The sequence below is a fragment of the Oncorhynchus clarkii genome, chromosome 15 (assembly GCF_045791955.1).
Source record: "Oncorhynchus clarkii lewisi isolate Uvic-CL-2024 chromosome 15, UVic_Ocla_1.0, whole genome shotgun sequence".
Classification (NCBI taxonomy): domain Eukaryota; kingdom Metazoa; phylum Chordata; class Actinopteri; order Salmoniformes; family Salmonidae; genus Oncorhynchus; species Oncorhynchus clarkii.
Window position 1 is genome coordinate 1700431 of NC_092161.1, and position 24578 is coordinate 1725008.

The 24578-nt window shown below is 47.0% G+C and overlaps 1 protein-coding gene across 1 annotated transcript in view; it reads right to left on the reverse strand.

Annotated features, from left to right (window-relative positions):
- LOC139366649 (tetratricopeptide repeat protein 21B-like) overlaps positions 1 to 24578 on the reverse strand; it is a 78067-nt gene that overhangs the window by 13999 nt on the left and 39490 nt on the right. Inside the window, 5 exon segments of the mRNA XM_071104324.1 lie at positions 1276 to 1426; positions 7503 to 7584; positions 14640 to 14750; positions 18094 to 18285; positions 19730 to 19972. Coding sequence (XP_070960425.1) covers positions 1276 to 1426; positions 7503 to 7584; positions 14640 to 14750; positions 18094 to 18285; positions 19730 to 19972 — 779 coding nt within the window.

Genomic DNA, 24578 nt, shown 5'->3' on the forward strand with positions numbered 1-24578 from the left:
ATGTAATATACAGCTAGAGACTAGACACTTAATATACAGCTAGAGACTAGACACTTAATATACAGCTAGAGACTAGATATTCCCTACACAGATAGAATGAAAAGTAGAAGAGAGAAAGGACATCTGTGTCGTATTCCTCTTCCTAAAAAAATATATATATATTTTTATTTACAACTTTTGGATATAAGACACTCACCAGTAGTAAAGGTCTTTACAGTAGTTGTTGTATTAGACACTCACCAGTAGTAAAGGTATTTACAGTAGTTGTTGTATTATACACTCACCAGTAGTAAAGACCTTTACAGTAGTTGTTGTATTAGACACTCACCAGTAGTAAAGACCTTTACAGTAGTTGTATTAGACACTCACCAGTAGTAAAGACCTTTACAGTAGTTGTTGTATTAGACACTCACCAGTAGTAAAGACATTTACAGTAGTTGTATTAGACACTCACCAGTAGTAAAGACCTTTACAGTAGTTGTTGTATTAGACACTCACCAGTAGTAAAGACCTTTACAGTAGTTGTATTAGACACTCACCAGTAGTAAAGACCTTTACAGTAGTTGTTGTATTAGACACTCACCAGTAGTAAAGACCTTTACAGTAGTTGTTGTATTAGACACTCACCAGTAGTAAAGACCTTTACAGTAGTTGTATTAGACACTCACCAGTAGTAAAGCCCTTTACAGTAGTTGTATTAGACACTCACCAGTAGTAAAGACCTTTACAGTAGTTGTTGTATTAGACACTCACCAGTAGTAAAGACATTTACAGTAGTTGTATTAGACACTCACCAGTAGTAAAGACCTTTACAGTAGTTGTTGTATTAGACACTCACCAGTAGTAAAGACCTTTACAGTAGTTGTTGTATTAGACACTCACCAGTAGTAAAGACCTTTACAGTAGTTGTTGTATTAGACACTCACCAGTAGTAAAGACCTTTACAGTAGTTGTTGTATTAGACACTCACCAGTAGTAAAGACCTTTACAGTAGTTGTTGTATTAGACACTCACCAGTAGTAAAGACCTTTACAGTAGTTGTTGTATTAGACACTCACCAGTAGTAAAGTCCTTTACAGTAGTTGTTGTATTAGACACTCACCAGTAGTAAAGACCTTTACAGTAGTTGTTGTATTAGACACTCACCAGTAGTAAAGACCTTTACAGTAGTTGTTGTATTAGACACTCACCAGTAGTAAATACCTTTACAGTAGTTGTTGTATTAGACACTCACCAGTAGTAAAGACCTTTACAGTAGATGTATTAGACACTCACCAGTAGTAAAGTCCTTTACAGTAGTTGTATCCAGGCTCAGTGGTAGCTCCGTGGTTGTGGTGCTCACAGGCTTGAAACAGAGCCAGGGCGTCATCCAGTCTGGCTGACCGTTTCAGCACCTGGATGCACTTGGCCAGGAACACGTAGTTATCTATGGGACAGTAACAACACCATTACATAGCAGTATACACTATATGCTGCTATACACTGAATTCAACGTCTAGACCTCTCAACTCTGGAACAGGAAGCCACTGATTTTTAAATTATTCCCCTCTAATCAGGGACTGATTTAGACCTGGGGAACCAGGTGGGTGATTCCCCTCTAATCAGGGACTGATTTAGACCCGAGACACCAGGTGGGTAAATCCCCTCTAATAGGGGACTGATTTAGACCTGGGACACCAGGTGGGTGATTCCCCTTTAATCAGGGACTGATTTAGACCTGGGGAACCAGGTGGGTGATTCCCCTCTAACCAGGGACTGATTTAGACCCGAGACACCAGGTGGGTGATTCCCCTCTAATCAGGGACTGGTTTAGACCTGGGACACCAGGTGGGTAATTCCTCTCTAATCAGGGACTGATTTAGACCTGGGACACCAGGTGGGTGATTCTCCTCTAATCAGGGCCTGATTTAGACCAGGAACACCAGGTGGGTGATTCCCCTCTAATCAGGGACTGATTTAGACCCGGGACACCAGGTGGGTGATTCCCCTCTAATCAGGGACTGATTTAGACCCGGGACACCAGGTGTGTGATTCCCCTCTAATCAGGGACTGATTTAGACCTGGGACACCAGGTGGGTGATTCCCCTCTAATCAGGGACTGATTTAGACCTGGGACACCAGGTGGGTGATTCCCCTCTAATCAGGGACTGATTTAGACCTGGGACACCAGGTGGGTGATTCCCCTCTAATCGGGGACTGATTTAGACCTGGGACACCAGGTGGGTGATTCCCCTCTAATCAGGGACTGATTTAGACCTGGGACACCAGGTGGGTGATTCCCCTCTAATCAGGGACTGATTTAGACCCGAGACACCAGGTGGGTGATTCCCCTCTAATCAGGGACTGGTTTAGACCTGGGGAACCAGGTGGGTGATTCCCCTCTAATCAGGGACTGATTTAGACCAGGAACACCAGGTGGGTAAATCCCCTCTAATAGGGGACTGATTTAGACCTGGGACACCAGGTGGGTGATTCCCCTTTAATCAGGGACTGATTTAGACCTGGGGAACCAGGTGGGTGATTCCCCTCTAACCAGGGACTGATTTAGACCCGAGACACCAGGTGGGTGATTCCCCTCTAATCAGGGACTGGTTTAGACCTGGGACACCAGGTGGGTAATTCCTCTCTAATCAGGGACTGATTTAGACCTGGGACACCAGGTGGGTGATTCTCCTCTAATCAGGGCCTGATTTAGACCAGGAACACCAGGTGGGTGATTCCCCTCTAATCAGGGACTGATTTAGACCCGGGACACCAGGTGGGTGATTCCCCTCTAATCAGGGACTGATTTAGACCCGGGACACCAGGTGTGTGATTCCCCTCTAATCAGGGACTGATTTAGACCTGGGACACCAGGTGGGTGATTCCCCTCTAATCAGGGACTGATTTAGACCTGGGACACCAGGTGGGTGATTCCCCTCTAATCAGGGACTGATTTAGACCTGGGACACCAGGTGGGTGATTCCCCTCTAATCGGGGACTGATTTAGACCTGGGACACCAGGTGGGTGATTCCCCTCTAATCAGGGACTGATTTAGACCTGGGACACCAGGTGGGTGATTCTCCTCTCATCAGGGACTGATTTAGACCTGAGACACCAGGTGGGTGATTCCTCTCTAATCAGGGACTGGTTTAGACCTGGGACACCAGGTGGGTAATTCCTCTCTAATCAGGGACTGATTTAGACCTGGGACACCAGGTGGGTGATTCTCCTCTAATCAGGGCCTGATTTAGACCAGGAACACCAGGTGGGTGATTCCCCTCTAATCAGGGACTGATTTAGACCCGGGACACCAGGTGGGTGATTCCCCTCTAATCAGGGACTGATTTAGACCCGGGACACCAGGTGTGTGATTCCCCTCTAATCAGGGACTGATTTAGACCTGGGACACCAGGTGGGTGATTCCCCTCTAATCAGGGACTGATTTAGACCTGGGACACCAGGTGGGTGATTCCCCTCTAATCAGGGACTGATTTAGACCTGGGACACCAGGTGGGTGATTCCCCTCTAATCGGGGACTGATTTAGACCTGGGACACCAGGTGGGTGATTCCCCTCTAATCAGGGACTGATTTAGACCTGGGACACCAGGTGGGTGATTCTCCTCTCATCAGGGACTGATTTAGACCTGAGACACCAGGTGGGTGATTCCTCTCTAATCGGGGACTGATTTAGACCGGAGACACCAGGTGGGTGATTCCTCTCTAATCAGGGACTGATTTAGACCTGGGACACCAGGTGGGTGATTCCTCTCTAATCAGGGACTGATTTAGACCTGGGACACCAGGTGGGTGATTCCCCTCTAATCAGGGACTGAGTTAGACCCGGGACACCAGGTGGGTGATTCCCCTCTAATCAGGGACTGATTTAGACCTGGGATACCAGGTGGGTGATTCCCCTCTAATCGGGGACTGATTTAGACCTGGGACACCAGGTGGGTGATTCCCCTCTAATCAGGGACTGATTTAGACCTGGGACACCAGGTGGGTGATTCTCCTCTCATCAGGGACTGATTTAGACCTGAGACACCAGGTGGGTGATTCCCCTCTAATCAGGGACTGATTTAGACTGGAGACACCAGGTGGGTGATTCCCCTCTAATCAGGGACTGATTTAGACCGGAGACACCAGGTGGGTGATTCCCCTCTAATCAGGGACTGATTTAGACCTGGGACACCAGGTGGGTGATTCTCCTCTCATCAGGGACTGATTTATACCTGAGACACCAGGTGGGTGATTCCTCTCTAATCGGGGACTGATTTAGACCGGAGACACCAGGTGGGTGATTCCCCTCTAATCAGGGACTGATTTAGACCCGGGACACCAGGTGGGTGATTCCCCTCTAATCAGGGACTGATTTAGACCCGGGACACCAGGTGTGTGATTCCCCTCTAATCAGGGACTGATTTAGACCTGGGACACCAGGTGGGTGATTCCCCTCTAATCAGGGACTGATTTAGACCTGGGACACCAGGTGGGTGATTCCCCTCTAATCAGGGACTGATTTAGACCTGGGACACCAGGTGGGTGATTCCCCTCTAATCGGGGACTGATTTAGACCTGGGACACCAGGTGGGTGATTCCCCTCTAATCAGGGACTGATTTAGACCTGGGACACCAGGTGGGTGATTCTCCTCTCATCAGGGACTGATTTAGACCTGAGACACCAGGTGGGTGATTCCTCTCTAATCGGGGACTGATTTAGACCGGAGACACCAGGTGGGTGATTCCTCTCTAATCAGGGACTGATTTAGACCTGGGACACCAGGTGGGTGATTCCTCTCTAATCAGGGACTGATTTAGACCTGGGACACCAGGTGGGTGATTCCCCTCTAATCAGGGACTGAGTTAGACCCGGGACACCAGGTGGGTGATTCCCCTCTAATCAGGGACTGATTTAGACCTGGGATACCAGGTGGGTGATTCCCCTCTAATCGGGGACTGATTTAGACCTGGGACACCAGGTGGGTGATTCCCCTCTAATCAGGGACTGATTTAGACCTGGGACACCAGGTGGGTGATTCTCCTCTCATCAGGGACTGATTTAGACCTGAGACACCAGGTGGGTGATTCCCCTCTAATCAGGGACTGATTTAGACTGGAGACACCAGGTGGGTGATTCCCCTCTAATCAGGGACTGATTTAGACCGGAGACACCAGGTGGGTGATTCCCCTCTAATCAGGGACTGATTTAGACCTGGGACACCAGGTGGGTGATTCTCCTCTCATCAGGGACTGATTTATACCTGAGACACCAGGTGGGTGATTCCTCTCTAATCGGGGACTGATTTAGACCGGAGACACCAGGTGGGTGATTCCTCTCTAATCAGGGACTGATTTAGACCAGAGACACCAGGTGGGTGATTCCTCTCTAATCAGGGACTGATTTAGACCTGAGACACCAGGTGGGTGATTCCCCTCTAATCAGGGACTGATTTAGACCTGGGACACCAGGTGGGTGATTCCCCTCTAATCAGGGACTGATTTAGACCTGGGACACCAGGTGGGTGATTCCTCTCTAATCAGGGACTGATTTAGACCTGGGACACCAGGTGGGTGATTCCTCTCTAATCAGGGACTGATTTAGACCTGGGACACCAGGTGGGTGATTCCCCTCTAATCAGGGACTGATTTAGACCTGGGACACCAGGTGGGTGATTCCTCTCTAATCAGGGACTGATTTAGACCTGGGACACCAGGTGGGCGATTCCTCTCTAATCAGGGACTGATTTAGACCTGGGACACCAGGTGGGTGATTCCCCTCTAATCAGGGACTGATTTAGACCCGGGACACCAGGTGGGTGATTCCCCTCTAATCAGGGACTGATTTAGACCTGGGACACCAGGTGGGTGATTCCCCTCTAATCAGGGACTGATTTAGACCTGGGACACCAGGTGGGTGATTCCCCTCTAATCAGGGACTGATTTAGACCTGAGACACCAGGTGGGTGATTCCTCTCTAATCGGGGACTGATTTAGACCGGAGACACCAGGTGGGTGATTCCTCTCTAATCAGGGACTGATTTAGACCTGGGACACCAGGTGGGTGATTCCTCTCTAATCAGGGACTGATTTAGACCTGGGACACCAGGTGGGTGATTCCCCTCTAATCAGGGACTGAGTTAGACCCGGGACACCAGGTGGGTGATTCCCCTCTAATCAGGGACTGATTTAGACCTGGGATACCAGGTGGGTGATTCCCCTCTAATCGGGGACTGATTTAGACCTGGGACACCAGGTGGGTGATTCCCCTCTAATCAGGGACTGATTTAGACCTGGGACACCAGGTGGGTGATTCTCCTCTCATCAGGGACTGATTTAGACCTGAGACACCAGGTGGGTGATTCCCCTCTAATCAGGGACTGATTTAGACTGGAGACACCAGGTGGGTGATTCCCCTCTAATCAGGGACTGATTTAGACCGGAGACACCAGGTGGGTGATTCCCCTCTAATCAGGGACTGATTTAGACCTGGGACACCAGGTGGGTGATTCTCCTCTCATCAGGGACTGATTTATACCTGAGACACCAGGTGGGTGATTCTCCTCTAATCGGGGACTGATTTAGACCGGAGACACCAGGTGGGTGATTCCTCTCTAATCAGGGACTGATTTAGACCAGAGACACCAGGTGGGTGATTCCTCTCTAATCAGGGACTGATTTAGACCTGAGACACCAGGTGGGTGATTCCCCTCTAATCAGGGACTGATTTAGACCTGGGACACCAGGTGGGTGATTCCCCTCTAATCAGGGACTGATTTAGACCTGGGACACCAGGTGGGTGATTCCTCTCTAATCAGGGACTGATTTAGACCTGGGACACCAGGTGGGTGATTCCTCTCTAATCAGGGACTGATTTAGACCTGGGACACCAGGTGGGTGATTCCCCTCTAATCAGGGACTGATTTAGACCTGGGACACCAGGTGGGTGATTCCTCTCTAATCAGGGACTGATTTAGACCTGGGACACCAGGTGGGCGATTCCTCTCTAATCAGGGACTGATTTAGACCTGGGACACCAGGTGGGTGATTCCCCTCTAATCAGGGACTGATTTAGACCCGGGACACCAGGTGGGTGATTCCCCTCTAATCAGGGACTGATTTAGACCTGGGACACCAGGTGGGTGATTCCCCTCTAATCAGGGACTGATTTAGACCTGGGACACCAGGTGGGTGATTCCCCTCTAATCAGGGACTGATTTAGACCTGAGACACCAGGTGGGTGATTCCCCTCTAATCAGGGACTGATTTAGACTTGGGACACCAGGTGGGTGATTATCCTCTAATCAGGGACTGATTTAGACCTGGGACACCAGTTGGGTGCAAATAATTATCAGGTCGAACAGAAAACCAGCTGTAATCTGGACCTCGTAGGGTCAGATTTGAATATCCCTGGGTACATGGGTAAGATACCCAGACAGAATCCAAATAAAGTCAAAATAAACATGAGACCCAGTAACAGTAGTCTGTTTAAAATATAACATGTTCCTGGGCATCATGTACCTGGGCATCTGTCCATCAGTCCAAGGAATATCTCCACAGACTCATCAAACTTCTCCTCCTTCAACTTGATATCTCCGTACACCTTCAGGCAGACACAGGAACATGATGCTTATGTCAACCTTCCCAGTGTGCTCTAGCACGTATAATGTACAAAGAGGAGAGAGGACTAAACCATTGTGGCCTTCAGGGGGGTGTTATACAGAGGAGAGAGGACTAAACCATTATGGCCTGTGGGAGATGTTATATAGAGGAGAGAGGACTAAAACATTGCGGCGTCAGGGGGATGTTATATAGAGGAGAGAGGACTAAACCATTATGGCCTGTGGGGAATGTTATACAGAGGAGAGAGGACTAAAACATTGCGGCGTCAGGGGGGTGTTATATAGAGGAGAGAGGACTAAACCATTATGACCTGTGGGGGATGTTATACAGAGGAGAGAGGACTAAACCATTGCGGCGTCAGGGGGGTGTTATATAGAGGGCTGGATCTTTATATTGCCCACTTGGATCCTGTTTCAGTAATAATGAAATCAGGCCTGGTTGAGTGTCTGAAAATCTACTGTTAATATAAGAGTGGATAAAACACGCTAATAACGTCCTCTGAGTACGTCAAAAAAAGTTTGGTAGACCTCCACTGGTATATCTCCACTGGTAGACCTCCACTGGTATATCTCCACTGGTAGACCTCCACTGGTAGACCTCCACTGGTATATCTCCACTGGTAGACCTCCACTGGTATATCTCCACTGGTAGACCTCCACTGGTATATCTCCACTGGTATACCTCCACTGGTATACCTCCACTGGTAGACCTCCACTGGTATATCTCCACTGGTATATCTCCACTGGTAGACCTCCACTGGTAGACCTCCACTGGTTGACCTCCACTGGTATATCTCCACTGGTATATCTCCACTGGTAGACCTCCACTGGTATACCTCCACTGGTTGACCTCCACTGGTATATCTCCACTGGTATATCTCCACTGGTATACCTCCACTGGTTGACCTCCACTGGTATACCTCCACTGGTATATCTCCACTGGTAGACCTCCACTAGTATACCTCCACTGGTATACCTCCACTGGTATATCTCCACTGGTAGACCTCCACTGGTATATCTCCACTGCTTGACCTCCACTGGTATACCTCCACTGGTATATCTCCACTGGTAGACCTCCACTGGTATATCTCCACTGGTATATCTCCACTGGTATACCTCCACTGGTTGACCTCCACTGGTATACCTCCACTGGTATATCTCCACTGGTAGACCTCCACTAGTATACCTCCACTGGTATACCTCCACTGGTATATCTCCACTGGTAGAACTCCACTGGTATACCTCCACTGCTTGACCTCCACTGGTAGACCTCCACTGGTATATCTCCACTGGTATATCTCCACTGGTAGACCTCCACTGGTATATCTCCACTGGTAGACCTCCACTGGTATATCTCCACTGGTATATCTCCACTGGTATATCTCCACTGGTATACCTCCACTGGTAGACCTCCACTGGTATACCTCCACTGGTAGACCACTAGTATATCTCCACTGGTAGACCTCCACTGGTATACCTCCACTGGTATATCTCCACTGGTAGACATCCACTGGTAGACCTCCACTGGTATATCTCCACTGGTATATCTCCACTGGTATATCTCCACTGGTATACCTCCACTGGAAGACCTCCACTGGTATATCTCCACTGGTAGACCTCCACTGGTAGACCTCCACTGGTATATCTCCACTGGTATATCTCCACTGGTAGACCTCCACTGGCATATCTCCACTGGCATATCTCCACTGGTATATCTCCACTGGTATACCTCCACTGGTATATCTCCACTGGTAGACCTCCACTGGTATATACCTCCACTGGTAGACCTCCACTGGTATATCTCCACTGGTAGACCTCCACTGGTATATCTCCACTGGTAGACCTCCACTGGTAGACCTCCACTGGTAGACCTCCACTGGTAGACCTCCACTGGTAGACCTCCGATGGTATATCTCCACTGGTATATCTCCACTGGTATATCTCCACTGGTATACCTCCACTGGTATATCTCCACTGGTATACCTCCACTGGTTGACCTCCACTGGTATATCTCCACTGGTATATCTCCACTGGTATACCTCCACTGGTTGACCTCCACTGGTATACCTCCACTGGTAGACCTCCACTGGTATATCTCCACTTGTAGACCTCCACTGGTATACCTCCACTGGTATACCTCCACTGGTATACCTCCACTGGTAGACCTCCACTGGTATACCTCCACTGGTTGACCTCCACTGGTATACCTCCACTGGTATACCTCCACTGGTAGACCTCCACTGGTATATCTCCACTGGTAGACCTCCACTGGTATATCTCCACTGGTAGACCTCCACTGGTAGACCTCCACTGGTAGACCTCCACTGGTATACCTCCACTGGTAGACCTCCACTAGTATATCTCCACTGGTAGACCTCCACTGGTATACCTCCACTGGTAATTCTCCACTGGTAGACCTCCACTGGTATATCTCCACTGGTATATCTCCACTGGTATACCTCCACTGGTAGACCTCCACTGGTATATCTCCACTGGTAGACCTCCACTGGTAGACCCCCACTGGTATATCTCCACTGGTATATCTCCACTGGTATATCTCCACTGGTAGACCTCCACTGGCATATCTCCACTGGTATATCTCCACTGGTATATCTCCACTGGTAGACCTCCACTGGTATATACCTCCACTGGTAGACCTCCACTGGTATATCTCCACTGGTAGACCTCCACTGGTATATCTCCACTGGTAGACCTCCACTGGTAGACCTCCACTGGTAGACCTCCACTGATATATCTCCACTGGTAGACCTCCACTGGTATATCTCCACTGGTATATCTCCATTGGAATATCTCCACTGGTATACCTCCACTGGTATACCTCCACTGGTATATCTCCACTGGTATATCTCCACTGGTAGACCTCCACTGGTAGACTTCCACTGGTAGATCTCCACTGGTATATCTCACTGGTAGACCTCCACTGGTAGACCTCCACTGGTAAATCTCCACTGGTATACCTCCACTGGTAGATCTCCACTGGTATATCTCCACTGGTATATCTCCACTGGTAGACCTCCACTGGTTGACCTCCACTGGTTGACCTCCACTGGTATATCTCCACTGGTAGACCTCCACTGGTAGACTTCCACTGGTAGACCTCCACTGATATATCTCCACTAGTAAATCCTCCACTGGTATACCTCCACTGGTAGACCTCCACTGGTAGACTTCCACTGGTAGACCTCCACTGGTATATCTCCACTGGTAGACCTCCACTGGTATATCTCCACTGGTAGACCTCCACTGGTAGACCTCCACTGGTATATCTCCACTGGTAGACCTTCACTGGTAGATCTCCACTGGTAGATCTCCACTGGTAGATCTCCACTGGTATATCTCACTGGTATACCTCCACTGGTAGACCTCCACTGGTACACCTCCACTGGTACACCTCCACTGGTATATCTCCACTGGTATATCTCACTGGTACACCTCCACTGGTATATCTCCACTGGTATATCTCCACTGGTATACCTCCACTGGTATATCTCCACTGGTATATCTCCACTGGTATATCTCACTGGTATACCTCCACTGGTATACCTCCACTGGTATATCTACACTGGTATATCTCACTGGTATACCTCCACTGGTATACCTCCACTGGTATATCTCCACTGGTATATCTCCACTGGTATACCTCCATTGGTATACCTCCACTGGTATATCTCCACTGGTATATACTCCACTGGTAGACCTCCACTGGTATACCTCCACTGGTATACCTCCACTGGTATATCTCCACTGGTATATCTCCACTGGTAGACCTCCACTGGTAGACCTCCACTGGTATATCTCCACTGGTAGACCTCCACTGGTAGACCTCCACTGGTAGATCTCCACTGGTAGATCTCCACTGGTATATCTCACTGGTATACCTCCACTGGTAGACCTCCACTGGTACACCTCCACTGGTACACCTCCACTGGTATATCTCCACTGGTATATCTCCACTGGTATATCTCACTGGTACACCTCCACTGGTATATCTCCACTGGTATATCTCCACTGGTATACCTCCACTGGTATATCTCCACTGGTATATCTCCACTGGTATATCTCACTTGTATACCTCCACTGGTATACCTCCACTGGTATATCTACACTGGTATATCTCACTGGTATACCTCCACTGGTATACCTCCACTGGTATATCTCCACTGGTATATCTCCACTGGTATACCTCCATTGGTATACCTCCACTGGTATATCTCCACTGGTATATACTCCACTGGTAGACCTCCACTGGTATACCTCCACTGGTATACCTCCACTGGTAGACCTCCACTGGTATACCATCCATCCCTGGAGTTTTCCCCAGCCTTAAATGTTTTAATTGTATCTAGAAGTTCCTCCTCTGTAATTCACCAGAGTCTTTCTGTACAGATGTTAATATTACATTATTAATAGAAAAAACATCCGTACAATTATCGTTGGATAGAGGTAATGGAGGAGACAAACAAAAACATACACTTAAAGTACTTTGCTTCTTCCTTCAAAATATAATTTGGTGACTCCGTATTTTGTAACAAGTTTGAGTAAATTGTTTTTGGTAGCATTTCTATGTTGAATTATTTTTCCACAAATTCCAAACTGTTGCCACAAAGTTGGAAGCACAGAATCGTCTAGAACGTCATTGTGTGCTGTAGCTTTAGGATTTCCCTTCCCTGGAACTAAGGGGCCTGAACCATGAAAAACAGACCCAGACCATTATTCCTCCTCCACCAAACTTTACAGTTGGCACTCTGCATTTGGGCAGGTAGCGTTCTCCTGGCATCCGCCAACCCAGATTCGTACGTTGAAATGAGTTTCCACTCCTCCAGAGTACAATGGAGGCAAACTTTACACCACTCCAGCTGACGCTTGGCATTGTGCATGGAGATCTTAGGCTGCTCGGCCATGGAAACCCATTTCATGAAGCTCCCAATGAACAGTTCTTGTGCTGATTTGCTTCCAGAGGCCGTTTGTAAACTCTGCAGTGAGTGTTGCAACCAAAGAACGACAATGATAACGCGCTACAGCACTCGGCGGTTCCATTCTGTGAGCTGGTGTGGCCTACCACTTCGCGGCTGAGCCGTTGTTGCTCCTAGACGTTTCCACTTCACAATAACAGCACTTACAGTTGACCGGGGCATCTCTAGCAGGGCAGAAATTTGACGAACTGACTTGTTGGAAAGGTGGCATCCCATGACGGTACCACGTTTACAGTCACTGAGCTCTTCAGTAAGGCCATTCTACTGCCAATGTTTGTCTATGGAGATTGCATGGCTGTGTGCTCAATTGTATACACCTGTCAGCAACAGGTGTGGCTGAAATATCTGAATCCACTAATTTGAATGGGGTGTCCACATACTTTTGCATATACAGTGCCTTGCGAAAGTATTCGGCCCCCTTGAACTTTGCGACCTTTTGCCACATTTCAGGCTTCAAACATAAAGATATAAAACTGTATTTTTTTGTGAAGAATCAACAACAAGTGGGACACAATCATGAAGTGGAACGACATTTATTGGATATTTCAAACTTTTTTAACAAATCAAAAACTGAAAAATTGGGAGTGCAAAATTATTCAGCCCCCTTAAGTTAATACTTTGTAGCGCCACCTTTTGCTGCGATTACAGCTGTAAGTCGCTTGGGGTATGTCTCTATCAGTTTTGCACATTGAGAGACTGAAATTCTTTCCCATTCCACCTTGCAAAACAGCTCGAGCTCAGTGAGGTTGGATGGAGAGCATTTGTGAACAGCAGTTTTCAGTTCTTTCCACAGATTCTCGATTGGATTCAGGTCTGGACTTTGACTTGGCCATTCTAACACCTGGATATGTTTGTTTTTGAACCATTCCATTGTAGATTTTGCTTTATGTTTTGGATCATTGTCTTGTTGGAAGACAAATCTCCGTCCCAGTCTCAGGTCTTTTGCAGACTCCATCAGGTTTTCTTCCAGAATGGTCCTGTATTTGGCTCCATCCATCTTCCCATCAATTTTAACCATCTTCCCTGTCCCTGCTGAAGAAAAGCAGGCCCAAACCATGATGCTGCCACCACCATGTTTGACAGTGGGGATGGTGTGTTCAGCTGTGTTGCTTTTACACCAAACATAACGTTTTGCATTGTTGCCAAAAAGTTCAATTTTGGTTTCATCTGACCAGAGCACCTTCTTCCACATGTTTGGTGTGTCTCCCAGGTGGCTTGTGGCAAACTTTAAACAACACTTTTAATGGATATCTTTAAGAAATGGCTTTCTTCTTGCCACTCTTCCTAAAGGCCAGATTTGTGCAATATACGACTGATTGTTGTCCTATGGACAGAGTCTCCCACCTCAGCTGTAGATCTCTGCAGTTCATCCAGAGTGATCATGGGCCTCTTGGCTGCATCTCTGATCAGTCTTCTCCTTGTATGAGCTGAAAGTTTAGAGGGACGGCCAGGTCTTGGTAGATTTGCAGTGGTCTGATACTCCTTCCATTTCAATATTATCGCTTGCACAGTGCTCCTTGTGATGTTTAAAGCTTGGGAAATCTTTTTGTATCCAAATCCGGCTTTAAACTTCTTCACAAAAGTATCTCGGACCTGCCTGGTGTGTTCCTTGTTCTTCATGATGCTCTCTGCGCTTTTAACGGACCTCTGAGACTATCACAGTGCAGGTGTATTTATACGGAGACTTGATTACACACAGGTGGATTGTATTTATCATCATTAGTCATTTAGGTCAACATTGGATCATTCAGAGATCCTCACTGAACTTCTGGAGAGAGTTTGCTGCACTGAAAGTAAAGGGGCTGAATAATTTTGCACGCCCAATTTTTCAGTTTTTGATTTGTTAAAAAAGTTTGAAATATCCAATAAATGTGGTTCCACTTCATGATTGTGTCCCACTTGTTGTTGATTCTTCACAAAAAAATACAGTTGTATATCTTTATGTTTAAAGCCTGAAATGTGGCAAAAGGTCGCAAAGTTCAAGGGGGCCGAATACTTTCGCAAGGCACTGTATAGTGTATATAGAGGAGAGAGGATTGTACCATTGTGGCGTCAGGATGGAGGGCATCCTTCGCCAGCACCTCTTCAACCTGCATCAGGGCTTCATCCGTCTTCCCATTCTCCAGGTAAAACTGGGCTAACTCCAGACTGATCTGTGAGGGGAGTATAGATCAGATCTACAGAATATAGATACAGTTGAAGATATAGATCAGATCTACAGAATATAGATACAGTTGAAGATATAGATCAGATCTACAGAATATAGATACAGTTGAAGATATAGATCAGATCTACAGAATATAGATACAGTTGAAGTTGGAAGTTTACATCCACTTAGGTTGGAGTCATTAAAACTAGTTTACATCCACTTAGGATGGAGTCATTAAAACTAGTTTACATCCACTTAGGTTGGAGTCATTAAAACTAGTTTACATCCACTTAGGTTGGAGTCATTAAAACTAGTTTACATCCACTTAGGTTGGAGTCATTAAAACTAGTTTACATCCACTTAGGTTGGAGTCATTAAAAGTAGTTTACATCCACTTAGGTTGGAGTCATTAAAACTAGTTTACATCCACTTAGGTTGGAGTCATTAAAACTAGTTTACATCCACTTAGGATGGAGTCATTAAAACTCGTTTTTCAACCACTCCACAAATTTCTTGTTAACAAACTATAGTTTTGGCAAGTTGGTTAGGACATCTACTTTTACTTTGTGTTTTTCCAACAATTGTTTACAGACAGATTATTTCACTTATAATTCACTGTATCACAATTCCAGTGGGTCAGAAGTTTACATACACTAAGTTGACTGTGCCTTTAAACTTTAAATTCCAGAAAATTATGTTATGGCTTTAGAAGCTTCTGATAGGCTAATTAATGTCATTTGAGTCAATTGGAGGTGTACCTGTGGATGTATTTCAAGGCCTACCTTCATACTCAGTACCTCTTTGCTTGACATCATGGGAAAATCTAAAGAAATCAGCCAAGACCTCAGAAAAAAATAGTAGACCTCCACAAGTCTGGTTCATCCTTGGGAGCAATTTCCAAACGCCTGAAGGTACCACGTTCATCTGTACAAACAATAGTACGCAAGTATAAACACCATGGGACCACGCAGCCGTCATACCGCTCAGAAAGGAGACCCGTTCTGTCTCCTAGAGATGAACGTACTTTGGTGCAAAAAGTGCAAATCAATCCCAGAACAACAGCAAAGGACCTTGTTGGAGGAAACCGGTACAAAAGTATCTATATCCCCAGTCAAACGAGTCCTATATCGACATAACCTGAAAGGCCGCTCCGCAAGTAAGAAGCCACTGCTCCAAAACGGCCATAAAAAAGCCAGACTACAGTTTGCACATGGGACAAAGATCGTACTTTTTGGAGAAATGTCCTCTGGTCTGATCAAACAAAAATAGAACTGTTTGGCCATAATGCCAATCGTTATGTTTAGAGGAAAAAGGGGGAGGCTTGCAAGCTGAAGAACACCATCCCAACCATGAGGCACAGGGGTGGCAGCATCATGTTGTGGGGGTGCTTTGCTGCAGGAGGGACGGGTGCACTTCACAAAATAGATGGCATCATGAGGGAGGAAAATTATGTGAATATATTGAAGCAACATCTCAAGACATCAATCAGGAAGTTAAAGCTTGGTTGTAAATGGGTCTTCCAACTGGACAATGACCCCAAGCATACTTCCAAAGTTGTGGCAAAATGGCTTAAGGACAACAAAGTCAAGGTATTGGAGTGGCCATCACAAAGCCCTGACCTCAATCCTATAGACAATTTGTGGGCAGAACTGAAAAACCGTGTGCGAGCAAGGAGGCCTACAAACCTGACTCAGTCACACCAGCTCTGTCAGGAGGAATGGGCCAAAATTCACACAACTTATTGTGGGAAGCTTGTGGAAGGCTACCCTAAACGTTTGACCCAAGTTAAACAATTTAAAGGCACTGCTACCAAATACTAATTGAGTGTATGTAAACTTCTGACCCACTGGGAATGTAATGAAAGAATTAAAAGCTGAAATAAATCATTCTCTCTACTATTATTCTAACATGTCACATTCTTAAAATAAAGTGGTGATCCTAACTGACCTAAGACAGGGAATATTTACTAGAATTAAATGTCAGGAATTGTGAAACTGAGTTTACATGTATTTGGCTAATGTGTATGTAAACTTCCGACTTCACCGGTATATATACACACACACACATGCTAGATCAGTTCTCTAGTCACAGAGAAAACAACAAGACAAACTGCCCACACTCCTCACCTCCTGTCTGTTCTCCTGATGGCTACTATAGCCTGGTTGTAGTAATATTAACCTTGTCTGTTCTCCTGATGGCTACTATAGCCTGGTTGTAGTAATATTAACCTTGTTGTCTGTTCTCCTGATGGCTACTATAGCCTGGTTGTAGTAATATTAACCTTGTCTCTTCTCCTGATGGCTACTATAGCCTGGTTGTAGTAATATTAACCCTGTCTGTTCTCCTGATGGCTACTATAGCCTGGTTGTAGTAATATTAACCTTGTTTGTTCTCCTGATGGCTACTATAGCCTGGTTGTAGTAACATTAACCTTGTCTGTTCTCCTGATGGCTACTATAGCCTGGTTGTAGTAATATTAACCTTGTCTGTTCTCCTGATGGCTACTATAGCCTGGTTGTAGTAATATTAACCTTGTTGTCTGTTCTCCTGATGGCTACTATAGCCTGGTTGTAGTAATATTAACCCTTGGCTACTATAGCCTGGTTGTAGTAATATTAACCTTGTTTGTTCTCCTGATGGCTACTATAGCCTGGTTGTAGTAACATTAACCTTGTCTGTTCTCCTGATGGCTACTATAGCCTGGTTGTAGTAATATTAACCTTGTTTGTTCTCCTGATGGCTACTATAGCCTGGTTGTAGTAATATTAACCTTGTTGTCTGTTCTCCTGATGGCTACTATAGCCTGGTTGTAGTAATACTAACCTTGTTGTCTGTTCTCCTGATGGCTACTATAGCCTGGTTGTAGTAATACTAACCTTGTCTGTTCTCCCGATGGCTACTATAGCCTGGTTGTAGTAATACTAACCTTGTCTGTTCTCCTGATGGCTACTATAGCCTGGTTGTAGTAATACTAACCTTGTTGTCTTTTCTCCTGATGGCTACTATAGCCTGGTTGTAGTAATACTAACCTTGTTGTCTGTTCTCCCGATGGCTACTATAGCCTGGTTTTAGTAATATTAACCTTGTTGTCTGTTCTCCTGATGGCTACTATAGCCTGGTTGTAGTAATACAAACCTTGTTGTCTGTCCTACTGATGGCTTCTATAGCCTGGTTGTAGTAATACTAACCTTGTTGTCTGTTCTCCCGATGGCTACTATAGCCTGGTTGTAGTAATACTAACCTTGTTGCCTGTTCTCCCGATGGCTACTATAGCCTGGTTGTAGTAATACTAACCTTGTTGTCTGTTCTCCCGATGGCTACTATAGCCTGGTTGTAGTAATACTAACCTTGTTGTCTGTTCTCCCGATGGCTACCATAGCCTGGTTGTAGTAATACTTGGTCCTGTCTACAGCGGTCCTGCTACGGTAGTGTCTGGCCAGCTGACAACAGATGGAACACAGCACGGTTCTCTCCTGCTCCAGCAGCTCTGGGCGCTCTGTCTGACACCGCTTCAGGACACTCACCTGGACACTGTGGGCCTGGGAGAGACAAACACCGTGGAAGAAACACACAGCCCATTTGTAAAGGAAGTGCTCCTCACACGAGGTACCATTAGTGAAAACAGATCACCACACCTTCACAAACTGGCTACAGTCATACTGAGAGATACTAGTTACTGTACTGTCTGTTACTGACAACATTAACACAAGTGGAAAATGACTGTATCAACATGTCATTGTTCTAAGACCTTCTCCAAGAGGTCCTGGACTGATCAGCGTAGTGAGTCCAACCTTCTCCATAGCAACCCTAACCCTGACCTTCTCCAGAGTAACCCTAACACTGACCTTCTCCAGAGTAACCCTAACGCTGACCTTCTCCATAGTAACCCTAACCCTGACCTTCTCCATAGTAACCCTAACCCTGACCTTCTCCAGAGTAACCCTAACCCTGACCTTCTCCAGAGTAACCCTAACCCGGACCTTCACCTTCTCAAGAGTAGCCCCAATGCTGACCTTCTCCATAGTAACCCTAACCCTGATCTTCTCCATAGTAACCCTAACCCTGACCTTCTCCATAGTAACCCTAACCCTGACCTTCTCCATAGTAACCCTAACCCTGACCTTCTCCAGAGTAACCCTAACCCGGACCTTCTCCAGAGTAACCCTAACCCCGACCTTCTCCAGAGTAACCCTAAATCTAACCCTGACCTAAATCTAACCCCTCCATAGTAACTCTAACCTTCTCCAGAGTAACCCTAACCCCGACCTTCTCCATAGTAACCCTAACCCTGACCTTCTCCAGAGTAACCCTAACCCTGACCTTCTCCATAGTAACCCTAATCTTCTCCAGAGTAACCCTAACCCTGCCCTTCTCCAGAGTAACCCTAAATCTAACCTTCTCCATAGTAACCCTAAATCTAACCTTCTCCATAGTAACTCTAACCCTGACCTTCTCCATAGTAACCCTAACTCTAACCCTGACCTTCTCCACAGTAACCCCAACTCTAACCCTGACCTTCTCCATAGTAACCCTAACCTGGGCCTTCTCCATAGTAACCCTAACTCTAACCCGGACCTTCTCCAGAGTAACGCTAACTCTAAGCCTGACCTTCTCCATAGTAACTCTAACCCTGACCTTCTCCATAGTAACCCTAACCTGGGCCTTCTCCAGAGTAACTCTAACCCTGACATTCTCCATAGTAACCCTAACTCTAACCCTGACCTTCTCCATAGTAACCCTAACCTGGGCCTTCTCCAGAGTAACTCTAACCCTGACCTTCTCCATAGTAACCCTAACTCTAACCCTGACCTTCTCCATAGTAACCCTAACCTGGGCCTTCTCCAGAGTAACTCTAACCCTGACCTTCTCCATAGTAACCCTAACTCTAACCCTGACCTTCTCCATAGTAACCCTAACTCTAACCCTGACCTTCTCCATAGTAACCCTAACCTGGGCCTTCTCCAGAGTAACTATAAGCCTTACCTTCTCTAGTGTGTCCTGGACTGATTCCTGGTCAGCATAGTGTGCTCTGGCTAGCAGCAGAAAGTACTGTACGTTGCTCCTCAGGCTGGAGACTGTCAGTGTACCATCATCACAGTGCAGAGCGGTCATCAGAGTCCTCTGGGCCTTGCCATAGTGACGCAGCTTCAGTAGCAGCTCTACCAGGTCCACCACCAGAGAGTCATGACCGCCCAGCTTCACTGCGCTCTCATAGTGACGGACAGCCTGCAAGACCAATTGGGTTAGATGTAAATACTCTCATAGTGACGGACAGCCTGCAAGACCAATTGGGTTAGATGTAAATACTCTCATAGTGACGGACAGCCTGCAAGACCAATTGGGTTAGATGTAAATACTCTCATAGTGACTGACAGTCTACAGGACAAATCAGGTTAGACATAAATACTCTCAGTGACTGACAGTCTGCAGGAACAACCAGGTTTAATATAAACACTCTCATAGTGACTGACCATAGTCCTTGTGCCCATGAAAGCAAAGGTAACCTGCCTAAATGACTACCACCCCGTAGCACTCACCTCTGTAGCCATGAAGTGCTTTGAAAGGCTGGTCATGGCTCACATCAACACCATTATCCTGGACACTCTAGACCCACTCCAATTTGCATACCACAACAACAGATACACAGATGGTGCAACCTACACTGCCCTGTTCCACCTGGACAAAAGGAATGTGGGAATATGTGGGAATATGTGGGAATGCAGTCTATTGACTACAGCTCAGCGTTCAACACCATAGTGCCCTCCAAGCTCATCACTAAGCTAAGGACCCCGGGACTAAACACCTCCCTATGCAACTGGATCCTGGACTTCCTGACGGGCCGTCCCCAGGTGGTAAGGGTAGGCAACAACACATCAGCCACGCTGATCCTCAACACAGGGGTCCCTCAGGGGTGCGTGCTCAGTCCTGTACTCCCTGTTCACCCACGACTGCGTGGCCAAGCACGACTCCAACACCATCAGTGGCTGGCCTGATCACCGACAACGACGAGACAGCCTATAGGGAGGAGGTCAGAGACCTGGCAGTGTGGTGCCAGAACAACAACCTCTCCCTTCAACGTGAGCAAGACAAAGGAGATGATTGAGGACTACAGGAAAAGGAGGGCCGAACACGCCCCCATCCACATTGACACGGCTGTAGTGGAGCAGGTCGAGAGGGTGTCCACATCACCAATAAAATATCATGGTCCAAATACACCAAGACAGTCGTGAAGAGGGCACAACAACACCGTTTCCCCCTCAGGAGACTGAAAAGATTTGTCATGGGTCCTCAGATCCTCAAAAAGTTCTACTGCTGCACCAGTGCCTGGTATGGCAACTGCTCGGCCACAAGGCACTACAGAGGGTAGTGTGTACAACCCAGTACATCACTGGGGCCAAGCTTCCTGCCATCCAGGACCTCTATACCAGGCGGTGTCAGAGGAAGGCCCTAAAAATTGTCAAAGACTCCAGCCACCCTAGTCATAGACTGTTCCCTCTGCTAACGCACGGCAAGCGGTACCGGAGAGCCAAGTCTAGGTCCAAAAGGCTTTTAAAGAGCTTCTATCCCATAGCCATAAGACTCCTGAACAGCAAATCCAATGGCGACCCAGACTATTTGCATTGCCCCCCCCCCCCCCCCCCCCCCTCCCTCTGGAACGCTGCTGCTACTCTGTTATTGTCTATGCACAGTCACTTTAATAACTCTACCTACATGTACATATTACCTCAATTACCTGGACACCAGTGCCCCGCACATTGACATTGTACCGGTATGTACCGGTACCCCCTTTATATAGCCTCCACATTGACTCTGTACCGGTACCCCCCTGTATATAGCCTCCACATTGACATTGTACCGGTACCCCCGTATATATAGCCTCCACATTGACATTGTACCGGTACCCCCGTATATATAGCCTCCACATTGACATTGTACCGGTACCCCCGTATATATAGCCTCCACATTGACTCTGTACCGGTACCCCCTGTATATAGCCTCCACATTGACATTGTACCGGTACCCCCTGTATATAGCCTCCACATTGACTCTGTACCGGTACCCCCTGTATAAAGCCTCCACATTGACTCTGTACCGGTACCCCCGTATATAGCCTCCACATTGACATTGTACCGGTACCCCCGTATATAGCCTCCACATTGACTCTGTACCGGTACCCCCTGTATATAGCCTCCACATTGACTCTGTACCGGTAACCCCTGTATATAGCCTCCACATTGACATTGTACCGGTACCCCCTGTATATAGCCTCCACATTGACTCTGTACCGGTACCCCCTGTATATAGTCTCCACATTGACTCTGTACCGGTACCCCCTGTATATAGCCTCCATATTGACTCTGTACCGGTACCCCCTGTATATAGCCTCCACATTGACTCTGTACCGGTAACCCCTGTATATAGCCTCCATATTGACTCTGTACCGGTACCCCCGTATATATAGCCTCCACATTGACATTGTACCGGTACCCCCGTATATATATAGCCTCCACATTGACATTGTACCGGTACCCCCGTATATATAGCCTCCACATTGACTCTGTACCGGTACCCCCTGTATATAGCCTCCACATTGACATTGTACCGGTACCCCCTGTATATAGCCTCCACATTGACTCTGTACCGGTACCCCCTGTATAAAGCCTCCACATTGACTCTGTACCGGTACCCCCGTATATAGCCTCCACATTGACATTGTACCGGTACCCCCGTATATAGCCTCCACATTGACTCTGTACCGGTACCCCCTGTATTGTACCGGTACCCCCTGTATATAGCCTCCACATTGACTCTGTACCGGTACCCCCTGTATATAGCCTCCACATTGACTCTGTACCGGTACCCCCCGTATATAAAGCCTCGCTATTGTTATTTACTGCGGCTCTTTAATTATTTGTTATTCTTACCTTTTACTTTTTTGGGGGGTATTTTCTTAAAACTGCATTGTTAGTTAAGGGCTAAGTAAGCATTTCACTAAGGTCTACACCTGTTGTATTCAGCACGTGACAAATAAAAATTGATTTAATTTGAGTGGACAGGATGTTAAGGGTGGAGCTCCAGATTGAACTGGAGGAGTCCACTTCCTGGACAGCCAGTCTGTGCAAACATACATCCGCCATGATACCAAGAGATTCCATACCTTTGTGGCTAATACGGTTGCAATGATCCGTGACCTACCGAAAGCAAAACAGTGGAGGTATTCGAACTCCAAACACAACTCAGCCCGACGATGCCTGAAGAGGATTACATGTTGAAACTTTCCTGAACTCAAAGAGATGGCGCAAAGGACCAGAATTCCTGGAGAAAACAGAAACTCAATGGCCGAAAGTCCCCGAGGAGCTTAGCTCCATCCCTCCGGATGATCCAGAGGTGAGAAAAGACGTCATCGTAAATAGTGTGGAAGAAAAGAGTCCGACCAGCAAACTGATTGAGTACTATTCAACATGGAACAGCTTGAAGAAATCAGATGCCTGGATGCTGAAACTGAAGAGACTTCTTATACAGTTAAGCCAGAAAAGGAGTTCACAAAAACTGATCCAGGATCAGATCAGAGTCTAACAAACTCACTGAAGGAACAAATTAACAAGTTCAAACTGATTGTTGGAAAAGAAAGTCTGTGGATGACCTAGATGAAGCAGAAACGGTCATCATCCGATTTAAGCAAAGACTTTAAACAAGAAATTGCGCTTGTTGTGAAAGGAAGACAATGTGCCGAGGGAAGCAGCTCAAAGACAGCACTTTAAACAAGAACTTGCACTTGTTGTGAAAGGAAGACAATGTGCCGAGAGAAGCAGCTCAATCTGTAAACGTTATCCAATTGTTGAAAATGGTATTCTGAGAGTGGGAGGAAAGTTAAGCAAAGCTGCTATGAACTAAAGAATCCTATGATCCTTCCCAAAGACTCCTACATCTCCAGACTGATCTTACTCCACATCCATGGGCAGGTCGGCCCCTCTGGGAGAGGTCACATGCTTTCTAGACTTCGCCAGCGATATTGGATACCCTGTGCCAACTCCTTAACAAGGAAGATCCTTAAGAGCGGTGTCTTCTGCAGGCGGATGCAAGCTAGAGCTGGAGAACAGAAGATGGCCGACCTTCCACAAGATCGGGTGTCACCTGATTTGCCTCCTTTCACCCTTGTGGGCATAGATTCCTTCTGCCCCATAGAGGTGAAGCGGTATGGTGTGATCTTTAGTTGTCTTGTGAGTTGAGTTGTCCACCTAGAAGTAGCTAGTTATCTGGATACTGATTCCTGCATCAAAGTCCTGCGCAGGTTCATATATCGAAGAGGCCCAGTAACAAGTATCAGAACAGACAATAATACCAACTTTGTTGGAACACACAGAGAGCTAGGAGAAGCTCTGAAAGAGCTGGATCACAACAAGATTCAAAATGCATTACTGAAGGAAGGAGTGAAATGGTCACTCAACCCTCCCTCTGGAGCCCACTATGGGGGATCAGGGAGTATCTTCCACTAATGCAGGAGAGGAACAAGTGGAACCAAGCTAAGAGAAACAGTCCTGGAGGCCTTGTTGTCATCATGATGACACAGCCCCAAGATGGACAACACAGCCCCAAGATGGGTACGACACAGCCCCAAGATGGACGACACGGCCCCAAGATGGGGACGACACGGCCCCAAGATGGGGACGACACAGCCCCAAGATGGGGACGACACAGCCCCAAGATGGGACGACACAGCCCCAAGATGGGGACGACACGGCCCCAAGATGGGGACGACACAGCCCCAAGATGGGGACGACACAGCCTCAAGATGGGGACGACACAGCCCCAAGATGGGGACGACACGGCC